General features: G+C 39.8%; 1 protein-coding gene across 2 annotated transcripts in view; it reads right to left on the reverse strand.

The window, feature by feature from the left end:
• The window catches only part of LOC117326562 (leucine-rich repeat serine/threonine-protein kinase 1-like), a 53,955-nt gene that overhangs the window by 11,606 nt on the left and 26,019 nt on the right, over nucleotides 1–16,330 (reverse strand). The window contains exons 16-24 of one of the 2 annotated variants that reach the window (XM_033883322.1): nucleotides 14,444–14,708; nucleotides 13,940–14,072; nucleotides 11,711–11,758; nucleotides 6,226–6,320; nucleotides 4,820–4,942; nucleotides 4,451–4,650; nucleotides 3,022–3,947; nucleotides 1,899–2,073; nucleotides 1,160–1,273 (exon numbers count right to left, since the gene is read on the reverse strand). In XM_033883322.1, coding sequence (XP_033739213.1) covers nucleotides 1,160–1,273; nucleotides 1,899–2,073; nucleotides 3,022–3,947; nucleotides 4,451–4,650; nucleotides 4,820–4,942; nucleotides 6,226–6,320; nucleotides 11,711–11,758; nucleotides 13,940–14,072; nucleotides 14,444–14,708 — 2,079 coding nt within the window. The remainder of the gene's footprint in view (nucleotides 1–1,159; nucleotides 1,274–1,898; nucleotides 2,074–3,021; nucleotides 3,948–4,450; nucleotides 4,651–4,819; nucleotides 4,943–6,225; nucleotides 6,321–11,710; nucleotides 11,759–13,939; nucleotides 14,073–14,443; nucleotides 14,709–16,330) is intronic. The other variant, XM_033883330.1, reaches the window with a different exon arrangement.

Below are 16,330 nucleotides of genomic sequence, written 5' to 3' on the forward strand. Positions count from 1 at the left end.
TACACATTACATAGCTCCTCAGTGTAACACAATATACAACATGTACACATTACATAGCTCATCAGTGTAACACAATATACAACATGTACACATTACATAGCTCATCAGTGTAACACAATATACAACATGTACACATTACACGGCTCCTCAGTGTAACACAATATACAACATGTACACATTACATAGCTCCTCAGTGTAACACAATATACAACATTACACATTACATAGCTCCTCAGTGTAACACAATATACAACATGTACACATTACATAGCTCATCAGTGTAACACAATATACAACATGTACACATTACACGGCTCCTCAGTGTAACACAATATACAACATGTACACATTACATAGCTCCTCAGTGTAACACAATATACAACATTACACATTACATAGCTCCTCAGTGTAACACAATATACAACATGTACACATTACATAGCTCATCAGTGTAACACAATATACAACATGTACACATTACACAGCTCCTCAGTGTAACACAATATACAACATGTACACATTACATAGCTCCTCAGTGTAACACAATATACAACATGTACACATTACATAGCTCATCAGTGTAACACAATATACAACATGTACACATTACATAGCTCATCAGTGTAACACTATATACAACATGTACACATTACATATCTCCTCAGTGTAACACAATATACAACATGTACAACATGTACACATTACATAGCTCCTCAGTGTAACACAATACATGTATACAACATGTACACATTACATATATCCTTAGTGTAACACAAATATACAACATGTACACATTACATATATCCTTAGTGTAACACAAATATACAACATGTACACATTACATATATCCTTAGTGTAACACAAATATACAACATTACACATTACATAGCTCTTAGCACAATCAATATTTAATATTAAAAAAATTAGCCAATTAAACTTAACTCCTGTTTGAATAATGAAATATGTTCATGGACACTTTATTTTATCATTTGAAGTCATTTAGACTGTAAGAAAGTTTAAGAATACTCCCACATAAATCAAACATGGATGGCTGTATAGTATACAATATTGTCAGACGTTGGTCTGGGATGATATCCAGCAGTTATGACATCTCACTCTTAGAAAGATTCCAGAAACATAATTATCAGGAACAACATACCCTTGTCAGTGTTCCAGCATAAACATCTCCAAATCCCCCACGGCCTAGCGTCCTGTCCAGGGTCAGGTGATCAGAGGAACCAATCAGAATGTGACTTTCTAAATCACCAAACACCTGAAATATATCAGACCTATACTATTTACATACAATTACAAATCAGTACCTGGCCTTACAGTCCACAACTGTATATTACTGTCTATTACTATTTACATACAGTCCATTACTACAATTTTAATTCAGTACTCTGTTACCATGACAATAACAATTTGTTACCATATGCATGACAATAACAATTTGTTACCATGACAATAACAATAAACCCTACATGCGTTTTTGAACATTTTTGAAATGAGATACCTGAGAGATCTCGATACCGACATTGAATTGTCTTTATACGTCCATTGAAAGACTGATTTTTTTTATTTGATAGCACTGGGCACCCAGTATAATTACGAACTTTCTGACATATATCAGCAACAAATTTCAACTGTCAAAATGCAAGATGGCTGATTCTCAGCTGCTTTGTTTTCCAGATCAGGCTCATAATTAGGGGGAACATTCATATTTTGTTTGAGAAATATCCCTATAATAATAGTACAGATGGTGGGCTAAAAACAACTACTGAGAAAACAGTAACAATCAGACATGTAAAACAATAGGCTGTATGGAAATTCAATTTTAATCTGCTGGCAGCTTTAAGAATAATATCTCACTAAGTTCTGACCAATGGCGACCTTACCACGTCTGGGGCTATATGTAAGATCCTACAGGAACCATCGGAGGACATCATATATGATGGAGATACGCTGCCATGACGATCACAAATCTCATCATAGCCACACAGATAGTTGACAATGCTCCGTTCTACTACAAAGCAGTTGAGGACACTGTTTCTGTCTTCCTCCATCTCATCACTACAGTAAAACAAATCACACCTGATCAGTACAGTATTACATGACATATCTCATTACTACCCTCACCACAACCTCCCTGCCTACCTGGTGTTGGGGACAGACTACACCACCTCCCTGCCTACCTGGTGTTGGGGACAGCCCTGTCTACCTGGTGTTGGGGACAGCCCTGCCTACCTGGTGTTGGGGACAGCTTTGCCTACCTGGTGTTGGGGACAGACTACACCACCTCCCTGCCTACCTGGTGTTGGGGACAGCCCTGTCTACCTGGTGTTGGGGACAGCCCTGCCTACCTGGTGTTGGGGACAGCTTTGCCTACCTGGTGTTGGGGACAGACTACACCACCTCCCTGCCCTCCCTGCCTACCTGGTGTTGGGGACAGACTACACCACCTCCCTGCCTACCTGGTGTTGGGGACAGCCCTGCCTACCTGGTGTTGGGGACAGCCCTGCCTACCTGGTGTTGGGGACAGCCCTGCCTACCTGGTGTTGGGGACAGCTATGCCTACCTGGTGTTGGGGACAGCCCTGCCTACCTAGTGTTGGGGACAGACTGTACCATCTCCCTGCCTACCTGGTGTTGGGGACGGACTACACCACCTCCCAGCCTACCTGGTGTTGGGGACAGACTGTACCACCTCCCTGCCTACCTGGTGTTGGGGACAGACTGTACCATCTCCCTGCCTACCTGGTTTTGGGGACTGACTGTACCACCTCCCTGCCTACCTGGTTTTTTGGACGGACTGTACCACCTCCATGCCTACCTGGTGTTGGGGACAGACTGTACCATCTCCCTGCCTACCTGGTTTTGGGGACTGACTGTACCACCTCCATGCCTACCTGGTTTTTTGGACGGACTGTACCACCTCCATGCCTACCTGGTGTTGGGGACAGACTGTACCATCTCCCTGCCTACCTGGTTTTGGGGACTGACTGTACCACCCCCTGCTTACCTGATGCCGGGAACAGGCTGCTCATCCTCTGTATATGATGGCATCTCCTGAGAACTTGAGATAGAGGTTTTTATATCTGTCAATGAAATGTATTGCCAATTTCGTTTATTGTCTGATTTCCTCTCCACTTCCACGGCCTGTTGTAGGCAGTGAGGACATGGCACAATACGAGTGATAAGGTAGCGCCCATAACAGTTCTGGTTAAAGCGTCCCTCTCCTAGGTCTGGGTACCAGTCATGCAGTAAGTTATCTATGTGGGTGGTGATCTTGGCCATGAAGCAGGCCTTGGCACCCTCATCCAGATAGACTTGTTCCCGATGTGATATCACCAGACTTTCCTGTGATGGACCATGCTGGGCAAGGTGGAATACAAGGGAGTCACAGGGGAAGGATATCTCCAGTATAACACTGTTTATCATGTCAATCTTTGCCCAGTCATCCTCCATAAAACATTTAAATGAGTACTTGCTATAGTGACACATATCGGCTGATGTTCCAAGCACCTCTTTGATACAAAATAGGGGTGTGTCATAGTACAGGAGCTTCATACCAGTTTGCCAGGGCTGCCATTTGGGAATCTTGTTCCTGAGAGCGGTACAGGCAGCAAGGATGTCAGGAGATATACCCACCAACTTCTCCACGATGCTGTGTAGGGTACTATCAGCCAGGATACGAGTGATGAGTCGAGGCCAGAAGCCGCTAGGGAAATATGTCATCACATACAGACGACACAGGGAAAACATGATGTTACTAGTGGCTTCTGTCTTGTACAGAATCAGACTGCCAAGCTCCAAGGAGCCTTGATGCTTCATAGATGAGAAGGGACTGTTTTGGTTACTACCTGGCTTCATTCTGAATGAGGCTCCAAACGGAAATTGGGAAAATGTCTGCACTTCATTAGAGTCGCAAGGTTTGGATAGGGAAATCTAAAAAAAAAAAATAAACATGATTAATTTTCGCTAATAAGTCTTGAACAATATTTTTATTCATCAGTTTATGGATAATATCCAGTATACTCTTACCACAATATCTCCCGTCTATCCAATCATGAAACTCATCATTGTATGCCTTGATGTTCGCCTTTCTTATCACAATATCGCCTTTCTATATCCTTTCCTCTCTTCAATCAAACTCATCATTCCATGCATCTATCTCACCCTAAAACCCTACAAACCTCCAACATACTACAGAAAGCTAACTCAGCTTTCAGTTCCATACTTATACCAGATTACACTATAGATGTATATATATATCAACATCCTATCTAACCCACAACTCACATCCCTGCCCTAGTTCTAGCCTTCTTTCCCAAAAAATACACAAATACACTGTGTGTACATACAGCTTCTCCACCCACAAAGCCAGTGTAGTTTCATTAGTCATTCCTCATACTCAAAGACATATCTGTTTATATCTATGTTAGTCTTACCCTGATGTCAGTGTTGCTCCGTATGCTGGAAGCCAATTCCTGTTCTGTGGGGAGGAGAGAAGGCAGCAGTAGCCTATCACGGTCAAACTCTAGAGCCACCTCAAACTTGCCTAACAGGCCACAGATATACTGTTCTATACTCTCCGGCTGGAAAGTCGACTCCTTAAACAACATCCGTAGGTTCTCTGCCTTCATCACACCTGTTCAGGTAAAAACTTTTGCTCATAAACAGGCAAATTTAATATACTGTAGTAGATTCCTTCGTATGTTTTCTTGACCATTACTTAGTGGACAAGTTAAAAGCTACATGTTTCAAGAGAAAAAAATTTCAGAATTCAACTTGAGCAGCTATGAGTGCATGTAACTGACCATTTTTACAGAAATTGTTGACCTGTCCTACTGCCACCACTTGAGCCAGCTGGTCACACAGCCACTGAGGATTGAGAAAGTACAGGTCCTTCAGGCCAATGTCAGCATAGTGGAATAGAATACCTGTAACATAGTGGAACAGAATACCTGTAACGTAGTGGAACAGAATACCTGTAACATAGTGGAACAGAATACCTGTAACACAGTGGAACAGAATACCTGTAACATAGTGGAACAGAATACCTGTAACGTAGTGGAACAGAATACCTGTAACATAGTGGAACAGAATACCTGTAACATAGTGGAACAGAATACCTGTAACGTAGTGGAACAGAATACCTGTAACATAGTGGAACAGAATACCTGTAACGTAGTGGAACAGAATACCTGTAACGTAGTGGAACAGAATACCTGTAACACAGTAGAACAGAATACCTGTAACATAGTGGAACAGAATACCTGTAACATAGTAGAACAGTGGGTACTAATAACAAAATAACCATCAAATGATGGTAAAATACAACCTGATAAACAATAACCATGTATAATTGATAATCAATTGCTTGCCAACTCTCCTGATACAAGCAGGGAACTCCCAATACCAGCCTCCTGTGATTCCATTGTTTAGATTTAATTCTTAATCTTTAAAGTTTATGGTGGGTTAGTATTTTTCTGCAGTTCACATGGAGCTGTTGTTTGATTGACTGGTGTAAGGTTTCTTATTATGAAAGTGCTATCTATAGAGAGAGAGGGTATATTAATTATATACTGGGGTACATGGTAAGGCAGTCAATATTAATTATATACCGGGGTACATGGTAAGGCAGTCAATCTACATCTGACCACCTGCTGGGGATTCTTTTTAATTCTGAAACTTTTTTTTTTTCATAATTGTCTATGGAGATTGTTGTATGGATCAAGGGAGATAGTAGTAATATGCAATAGGAGTTTTCAGGTTAGGAATCCATGGTGAATTATTGTTAATCACAGTTACACTAGGAAGTTGTCCATTGGTGGAAGTTTTAAATTTTATTTGTATGATTTAGGAAAGAGAAGATCTTGTTGTATAAAGCTGGCTTACTGTCCATGGTTTTACAGAGTTTTTGGCTCCTATAGTTTTATATCTGGTTTTTAGTACCAGACTTGGTTCTTTTTTTTTGGTATTTACAATTATTGTATTGAAATTGATTGATTAAATGCTGCTCCAGTTTTTCTGTGTGACAGGCAATCAGATGTTGTTGTTTTCAGGGATGAGAGCAGCTGAATGTAAACAAGTCTGAAATCATACTTTTATCTGAAAATTCTCATGCCTGTGTTCTATAACAAGGTACCAGGTAGCACTGCAGGAAGGTGACATTATAGAACAGACTAGTATCTAGAATACATGACTTGTGTATGTACAGTACCGTTCTCATGGAGAAACCTTGTGCCCTGTTCTACATCCTCCACATCCCGAAATAGTGCTCCTGCCTTGTCCAGCATCTTGTGCATGGTCTTGAGTCTGACAAATCAAAATGTGATATCTGAGAACTCAAACAATGCTGTAACATTACAATCAATATGTTAGTAATGGTAAACAAACAAATGAAAGTTTGAATGGAATTCCAATTAGTATATATCTCTCACAGAGGACAACAGTTAGTGGTGATATTATATCAATTAAGTCAGGTCTTTAAATTTACCTCAATATTCAATTAGTAAATGAACATATCATCTGTCAGAGCATGTAAATTAGCGATAATAGGTAATTATATATATAATGTTATTAATATGTACTTTAAGTTCGCTATAATTAGAAAATAGTTTTTCTGTATTATAAGTATCGATCATTGTGTAACTCATAAGTGATTTACATGATATGTGAGTTAGTAGTCAAGGCTAAAGGAGATGTTAGGAGAGAAAACTAAGCTACTACATTGTCGGAAACACTGTGAGGGACAGGGCAGACTAGCATGCATATGGCTCTCCGACGTGAAACCTAACTCCTTGCATAACTGATATTCTTCAAATTATTTTCAAATATGAAGTAACTTGAATAAAACATGTTTTTCTTAATCAAATTGAATGACATATCAGTTGTTTGCAACTTTCTGAACTTATTAAAACACAGTTTTAGTGATTATTTGATTTCATACACAGAAATAAGAAATTAAGTGATCATGGGGTTTTAATTCTTGCAAATATCTTTATTAATTCTTAAAGTTTAATTTGAAAATTTTAAAGAACAATAGATATCGGACTGGTGTTGGTATAATAAATGACTAATATCATTTATACTGATCTGATTCAGATGTGGGTAATGTGTAAGCTAGTAGTCAAGGAATGTTAGCTGTGACAAAAGTTTGGTTAGTTCCACCTGTCCTGTTACACTAGTGTAATCTAGAAAATCATTGTATTATATGTATATTTATATCTCTGGTGATATTACTTGTCAAATCTTTTGTCAAACACCAGTCACCACTAATTTAAGTTATAAACTTTGTAATAATTGAAAAAGCAGATGCCATGCATTCAGCACTTCCTTGGCTATGTATAACCAATACCAATCTGTCATAATGCCTGATATACAGCAAACCATACACCTTCATGTCACATCACAATATCTGTAGTTTTTATACCTGAGGTGACTGTAGACAAATCAGAAAAGGGGAGAAACACCACTCAAAATCAGAGAATTCCATAATAGATATATCTCCATGGAAAGGCCACATTTACAAATATCCTGAAAGACACATTTCCTCTCAGACCTTTCTCCACCCTTGTGTATTTGGCACACCCCTCCACTGACAATATCCCACTGTGCTTCACCTACCAACATTACTACCTCCCATATCCTACTGTGCTTCACCTACCAACACTACTACCTCCCATATCCTACTGTGCTTCACCTACCAACCTTACTACCTCCCATATCCCACTGTGCTCCACCTACCAACACTACTACCTTCCATATCCCACTATGCTCCACCTACCAACACTACTACCTCCCATATCCCACTGTGCTTCACCTACCAACACTACTACCTCCCATATCCTACTGTGCTCCACCTACCAACACTACTACCTCCCATATCCCACTGTGCTTCACCTACCAACATTACTACCTCCCATATCCCACTGTGCTTCACCTACCAACATTACTACCTCCCATATCCCACTGTGCTCCACCTACCAACACTACTACCTCCCATATCCCACTGTGCTTCACCTACCAACACTACTACCTCCCATATCCCACTGTGCTCCACCTACCAACACTACTACCTTCCATATCCCACTATGCTCCACCTACCAACATTACTACCTCCCATATCCCACTGTGCTTCACCTACCAACACTACTACCTCTCATATCCTACTGTGCTTCACCTACCAACATTACAACCTCCCATATCCCACTGTGCTTCACCTACCAACACTACTACCTCCCATATCCTACTGTGCTTCACCTACCAACACTACTACCTCCCATATCCCACTGTGCTTCACCTACCAACACTACTACCTCCCATATCCCACTGTGCTTCACCTACAAACACTACTACCTCCCATATCCCACTGTGCTTCAACTACCAACACTACTACATCCCATATCCTACTGTGCTTCACCTACCAACATTACTACCTCCCATATCCCACTGTGCTTCACCTACCAACACTACTACCTCCCATATCCTACTGTGCTTCACCTACCAACACTACTACATCCAATGTCCCACTGTGCTTCAACTACCAACACTACTACCTCCCATATCCTACTGTGCTTCACCTACCAACACTACTACATCCCATATCCCACTGTGCTTCACCTACCAACACTACTACCTCCCATATCCCACTGTACTTCACCTACCAACCTTACTACCTCCCATATCCTACTGTGCTTCACCTACCAACACTACTACCTCCCATATTCCACTGTGCTTCACCTACCAACACTACTACATCCCATATCCTACTGTGCTTCACCTACCAACATTACTACCTCCCATATCCCACTGTGCTCCACCTACCAACACTACTACCTTCCATATCCCACTATGCTCCACCTACCAACACTACTACATCCCATATCCCACTGTGCTTACCCTACCAACATTACTACCTCCCATATCCTACTGTGCTTCACCTACCAACACTACTACCTCCCATATCCCACTGTGCTTCACCTACCAACACTACTACATCCCATATCCCACTGTACTTCACCTTCCAACACTACTACATCCCATATCCCACTGTGCTTCACCTACCAACACTACTACCTCCCATATCCCACTATGCTTCACCTACCAACACTACTACCTCCCATATCCCACTGTGCTTCACCTACCAACATTACTACCTCCCATATCCCACTGTGCTTCACCTACCAACACTACTACCTCCCATATCCTACTGTGCTTCACCTACCAACACTACTACCTCCCATATCCCACTGTGCTCCACCTACCAACACTACTACCTTCCATATCCCACTATGCTCCACCTACCAACATTACTACCTCCCATATCCCACTGTGCTTCACCTACCAACACTACTACCTCCCATATCCTACTGTGCTTCACCTACCAACACTACTACCTCCCATATCCCACTGTGCTTCACCTACCAACACTACTACCTCCCATATCCCACTGTGCTTCACCTACAAACACTACTACCTCCCATATCCCACTGTGCTTCAACTACCAACACTACTACATCCCATATCCTACTGTGCTTCACCTACCAACATTACTACCTCCCATATCCCACTGTGCTTCACCTACCAACACTACTACCTCCCATATCCTACTGTGCTTCACCTACCAACACTACTACATCCAATGTCCCACTGTGCTTCAACTACCAACACTACTACCTCCCATATCCTACTGTGCTTCACCTACCAACACTACTACATCCCATATCCCACTGTGCTTCACCTACCAACACTACTACCTCCCATATCCCACTGTTCTTCACCTACCAACCTTACTACCTCCCATATCCTACTGTGCTTCACCTACCAACACTACTACCTCCCATATTCCACTGTGCTTCACCTACCAACACTACTACATCCCATATCCTACTGTGCTTCACCTACCAACATTACTACCTCCCATATCCCACTGTGCTCCACCTACCAACACTACTACCTTCCATATCCCACTATGCTCCACCTACCAACACTACTACATCCCATATCCCACTGTGCTTACCCTACCAACATTACTACCTCCCATATCCTACTGTGCTTCACCTACCAACACTACTACCTCCCATATCCCACTGTGCTTCACCTACCAACACTACTACATCCCATATCCCACTGTACTTCACCTACCAACACTACTACATCCCATATCCCACTGTGCTTCACCTACCAACACTACTACCTCCCATATCCCACTATGCTTCACCTACCAACACTACTACCTCCCATATCCCACTGTGCTTCACCTACCAACATTACTACCTCCCATATCCCACTGTGCTTCACCTACCAACACTACTACCTCCCATATCCTACTGTGCTTCACCTACCAACACTACTACATCCAATGTCCCACTGTGCTTCAACTACCAACACTACTACCTCCCATATCCCACTGTACTTCACCTACCAACCTTACTATCTCCCATATCCTACTGTGCTTCACCTACCAACACTACTACATCCCATATCCTACTGTGCTTCACCTACCAACATTACTACCTCCCATATCCCACTGTGCTCCACCTACCAACACTACTACCTTCCATATCCCACTATGCTCCACCTACCAACACTACTACCTCCCATATCCCACTGTGCTTCACCTACCAACATTACTACCTCCCATATCCCACTGTACTTCACCTACCAACACTACTACCTTCCATATCCCACTATGCTCCACCTACCAACACTACTACATCCAATGTCCCACTGTGCTTCAACTACCAACACTACTACCTCCCATATCCCACTGTACTTCACCTACCAACCTTACTATCTCCCATATCCTACTGTGCTTCACCTACCAACACTACTACATCCCATATCCTACTGTGCTTCACCTACCAACATTACTACCTCCCATATCCCACTGTGCTCCACCTACCAACACTACTACCTTCCATATCCCACTATGCTCCACCTACCAACACTACTACCTCCCATATCCCACTGTGCTCCACCTACCAACACTACTACATCCCATATCCTACTGTGCTTCACCTACCAACACTACTACATCCCATATCCTACTGTGCTTCACCTACCAACACTACTACCATTCATATTCCAGTCTGATATTGAGGTGGTGATGAAGACAGGCGGACATTCCCTCCCTATACCCCGGTTTGATATTGAGGTGCTGATGAAGACGAACAGACATTCCTCCCTATACCCAGATCTGATTTTGAGGTGGTGATGAAGACAAATGGACACTCCCTCTCTATACCCCGATCTGATATTGAGGTGATATGAAGACGAACAGACATTCCTCCCTATACCCGGTTTGATTTTGAGGTGCTGATGAAGACGAACAGACATTCCTCCCTATACCCAGATCTGATTTTGAGGTGGTGATGAAGACAAATGGACACTCCCTCTCTATACCCCGGTTTGATTTTGAGGTGCTGATGAAGACGAACAGACATTCCTCCCTATACCCAGATTTTAATTTTGAGGTGCTGATGAAGACGAACAGACATTCCCTCTCTATACCCAGATCTGATATTGAGGTGGTGATGAAGACAGACGGACATTCCCTCCCTATACCCTGGTTTAATTTTGAGGTGGTGCTGAAGACAGATGGACATTCCCTCCCTATACCCAGATCTGATTTTGAGGTGGTGATGAAGACGAACAGAAGTATCAATAGTTATATATGATGATGCAGATGTGCTCCATCTTACTTGGTCTCATCTCCCGACAGGTTGAAGATTTTGTGCATCACCATGGCTCTGGAAAGGGGATGACTGGTATATGAAATACTTAGGACCTTATTTTCTGGGACAATTAACTAAAATGATTAAATTGTTATGTCTTAAAGTTTTACAAAACAACTGATATGTACAAAATCATGACTTACTGAACAATTAGGGAAATCAGGAAATGAGTTATGGTAAGAGTATAAAAAACAACAAATTCACCTGACTTGTAATAATTTTATACGTAGTGTTATAAGCCTTTCCGCTATAAATAGCTTAATGGTTCAGGTTGACTGATGTTTGATTAGTATATATGCTTATATACTTTAATGTAAACTCATATAACAAACTTCAGGAAGTTTTAAGTTAGTATGTATAACTACATTATGTTTATAAAACATTTTGTTATTTTTGTACACATTTTTGTATCAACAGGATACCTTTAGTGTGTTGTCATGTGGTAAACTGTTTGATTGCCTTACTGACACACTGTGTTCCTGATACTTCACAAACACTTGGTCAATGAGAGTTAAATGAATTAAAACTTCTTACATGATCTTGTAGTATTAGGAGTGGAGACAGAAATGAAAATCTCCCAATAACTGATCAAATTGTGCATGGACAGAAGATTTTAGTCTAAATTTGGAGAGTTACACTAGATGAAATTAAAAATAAATGTCTAAATCTGGAGAGTTACATTAGATGAAATTAAAAATGAATTTTGTCATACCAAACTGAAATTTTTCTTAGTTTTAGATGTAAACATGACATGTATGATTTAAAAGAATAAAAAGGTACTGATTGCCTTAATATATATATACTTACAGTTACAAAAAGTAATATATACACCAATATTTTGGTATTCTCATTCTATAAAATCAGGGAGAATTTGAAGAGTCAAATCTTGATAGGGAAAATGAAAGTACAAAAGTGTATCAACAAATAACAAAACGACTGAAAACAATAGATATGCCCATAATAAGTAAATATATTGAGATGCTTTTTGATTTATGCAATGATATCTAAAATTAAATAATAAGATAAATAAAAAAAGACAGTGAAACATGAAATTGTGAACAAATACATGCAACAAACTGATTATATTTCAGAACAAAACCATTTTCCAATTAACAGATGCTGGAAATAAACAAAGCATACCATATGGATTCTTGGTGTCTATTTTTCTTTTTTGCTTACACACATGTTTTCTATGATAAAAGCAGAGACATATATAGAGAGATAGGTAACACCGCTATTTTCCCGTACAAGTGGTGGCTCCCTTTATTCGTGACCACTCAAGCATATCCCTTATCGAGAGCGCCTTGTCCCCTATCAAACACACGCGAGCACAGGTAAATCGGGCTTTGCGCATGTGTGTATCGATGTACTGGAACTTATTCGACATGTTCTGGTTAATCCGCCATTACGTCAGACCAAAACATTGTCAATTTTAAATACACACAAAAAGCACATTGTTTTATTTAGGCCACTACAAAAGTTACTACATTAACCAAAAACTACCATACTTATGGGATATAGTCTTGATGATTATGCACACTGTTGTCATTTATCCGTATTTTCGAAAATCAATTGGGTCCTATTCGACATGACCTAGTTTTGTAATTAAGCCGCCATTACATCAGACCAAAACATCGTCAATTTTAAACGCACATAAAAAGCATATCGTTTTATTTAGGCCACTACAAAAGTTACTACATTATCCAAAAACTATCATACTTATGGGATATGGTCTTGTTTATCATACACATTGTTGTCATTTATCTGTATTTTCGAAAACCCCATAGGGACTTTTCGAAAATTGGAGATTCCCGCCGATCTTCCCTGCGGTGTGCCTGACTTTCATACTCAAAATACAAACACTTTGACAGCAAATTGTGATATATTTCATATTGATGACACTTCTACACTTTGATATTAATAAAATAAAAGCACATCATTGAATCTTGGTGATGATTTCAAATAGAAATTATTGATAATTATGTGTCTGGTTTTCAAGTTTTCTCCAATATGGCATCAGGAGAAGACTGAACCGAGCGACCGCAAAGGATTGTGGGAAGGTCAGGGGCCACCATGTAAACAAAGGGGCAAATAGAGAGTGACCAATCCCTCTATATATGTCACTGATAAAAGATACCAAAAATCACATAAAAAACCTTGTATCTGTAGTAAACTAATGTCACCATGGATACGTACAGGTAGGAATCCTTGTCCAGGACAGGGTCTTTCTTCTCTCGCTCCCGCTCCAAAGCAAGTTCCTGGACTATCTCCTTAAGTAACAAATATTTCTTTGGGATCTTGTGGCGCAGGAGTTTTTCTTGGCGCCGCCCTACAACCGATAACTTCATTTACTTATTATCTCAATAGTAAATCAATCCTGATAACAATTCACAAGAGTAGTGTATAAAAGTGTAGACTGTCCATCGTTCACTTCTAAGGCCTCGTAACTTTAAAAAAAATATATTTTCATTTTTTCTTCTTCAATTTATGTGTCTTTAACTTTGTTGTACTTTCAAATCGGTAGTTTTGACTGTTTCACAAGGTGTGAAGGTTTTCTTTAATACATGTAATACTAATTGTTCAACTTCATATATCTGTGTCATTAATAAATCTTCAATGTTATTATATATGACACTAGTAAAATAACGGGTATAATAACATGGTATGATTCAAATAAGTCAAACTGCTTGTCAAACATACGTGGATGTTTGAGTTCAAACACAGTGTTGTAGATACAGTCGATGAGTTTGTTGACATCATTACGACTGCGAGTGTTGATGTTGATGCGGTTGATGATGTTGGGTAATCCACACTTATCGGGCTCCTCTACGAGACAAAACTGTTGATCTATAAGTTTGTTCAGGTCCTTCTCCCAGTTCTCCGTAAAATTCTTCTTTGTTGCCCGAGCCTCCAATACATCCTTATGGGTACCAATGATAATCACAGGTGACCCTGGAGCCCTTGCCTGACAGAACAAAAACCTCATATAAAATCAACTTTCCACATCTCACAAACCAAAACCTCATATAAAATTAACTTTCCACATCTCACAAACCAAAACCTCATATAAAATTAACTTTCCACATCTCACTATATCTTGTTACTTTTGCTTTGAGTATGACATTTTTGGCAGCAGTACATGTACAGTTCGAGTGACTCTGATTAACATTATCTTTGTGATATCATCATGACGGACATTTTCATGTGGGTCCTAGCTAGTAAGGGAGGTATAAAATCTAGAAATGATACAAGTACATGTACATGTATGTGGAGGTAATCTACATGCTTTCAGATTCTTTTAAACTACAGTTAAACTTCGATGTTTCGAGTTATTCATGGTTGACAATAGATCAATGTTTTCTTGATAATGACCATATCTGTTAACGTTATATGTCCTTGGTGTCTTCGTGTTGATCGTCGTCTGTCAGGCTCACATCGAAAAGTTTAGTTAATTTACCCCGAACTCAACAAAATAAAAATACTTTTCATCAATTATACCTTAGCATTTTTTAATTAAACAAACTATGTATATGTTACAAAGCACTTATATCCCGGCTTATAGATAAAACAAAAGTACAATGCACACTTACGTTAACGTTTTTCTGCTGCACATGTGTTTACGTTATGTGCATGTAAAATACGGAATGCCGATCAGTTGGAGAATGCATGCTTGAACGACAAATAACCGATTTACATGGATATTTATGTATAAGTTTGAAACGTGACACTTTGAATATGAGTGAAGACATCGCTAATTGTTTGTGTTTAAAACTGATCTGCTTTTGTTTTACTGTTTCATAAAATTTACTCACCAACCGCTGATTTCAATGGCGGCGGAGATCATCAAAGACGACTACCGGTATGATTTACCGGAGTGATTAAATGCCATGGCTTCTAAATATACCATTTATCTATCAATTTAGTCTGATTATTAATTAACCCCATGATCGGGAATGACAACGCACGCTATCGTTATATATCCCTATTGTCAGTCAGGGCATTTTTGGGAGGGGTTTGAACTCTTGCCGCGGGGGTCACGACAAACACCTGTCAAGTGGTCAGTACAGGTAAACCTTTTTGTTCGAATCATGAGATGTCAATTACCTATAATATCATAGCTAACGGGCCATATGAAAAAAGTTCGATACATCGAAAACGTCGATTTATAAAAATTCAAATCATACATAGGTTCGTTAGTAGCGTTATATAGTGAGGAAAATCGGGACCAAGCAAAAAGTTTGATACAGCGAGAGATTCGAATCAATGACGTTCAAATCATCGAGGTTTGACTGTACCTCTGACATGTACTTATTATATATAATGAAATAACTAATTCATAAAATATATAACATATTATATATAAAGAAAAGTAAGATTCTACAAACACTTGCATGCTAATTAATTTCCCTGTAAGTGAAGTGAGTCAAATATTTCTTTTAAAACTACTTTCCGATTATCAGGTTCCCAATTCAACATTTATCCACAGTTCAAAGCCTCATTTCATTCTTGATATTACAGAAAAGAATAATATGATCATATATGCCACTGTTCCATTAATAACCAAAAGATGTGGATTGAATACCCATC

The sequence above is a fragment of the Pecten maximus genome, chromosome 1, assembly GCF_902652985.1.
Source record: "Pecten maximus chromosome 1, xPecMax1.1, whole genome shotgun sequence".
Taxonomy (NCBI): domain Eukaryota; kingdom Metazoa; phylum Mollusca; class Bivalvia; order Pectinida; family Pectinidae; genus Pecten; species Pecten maximus.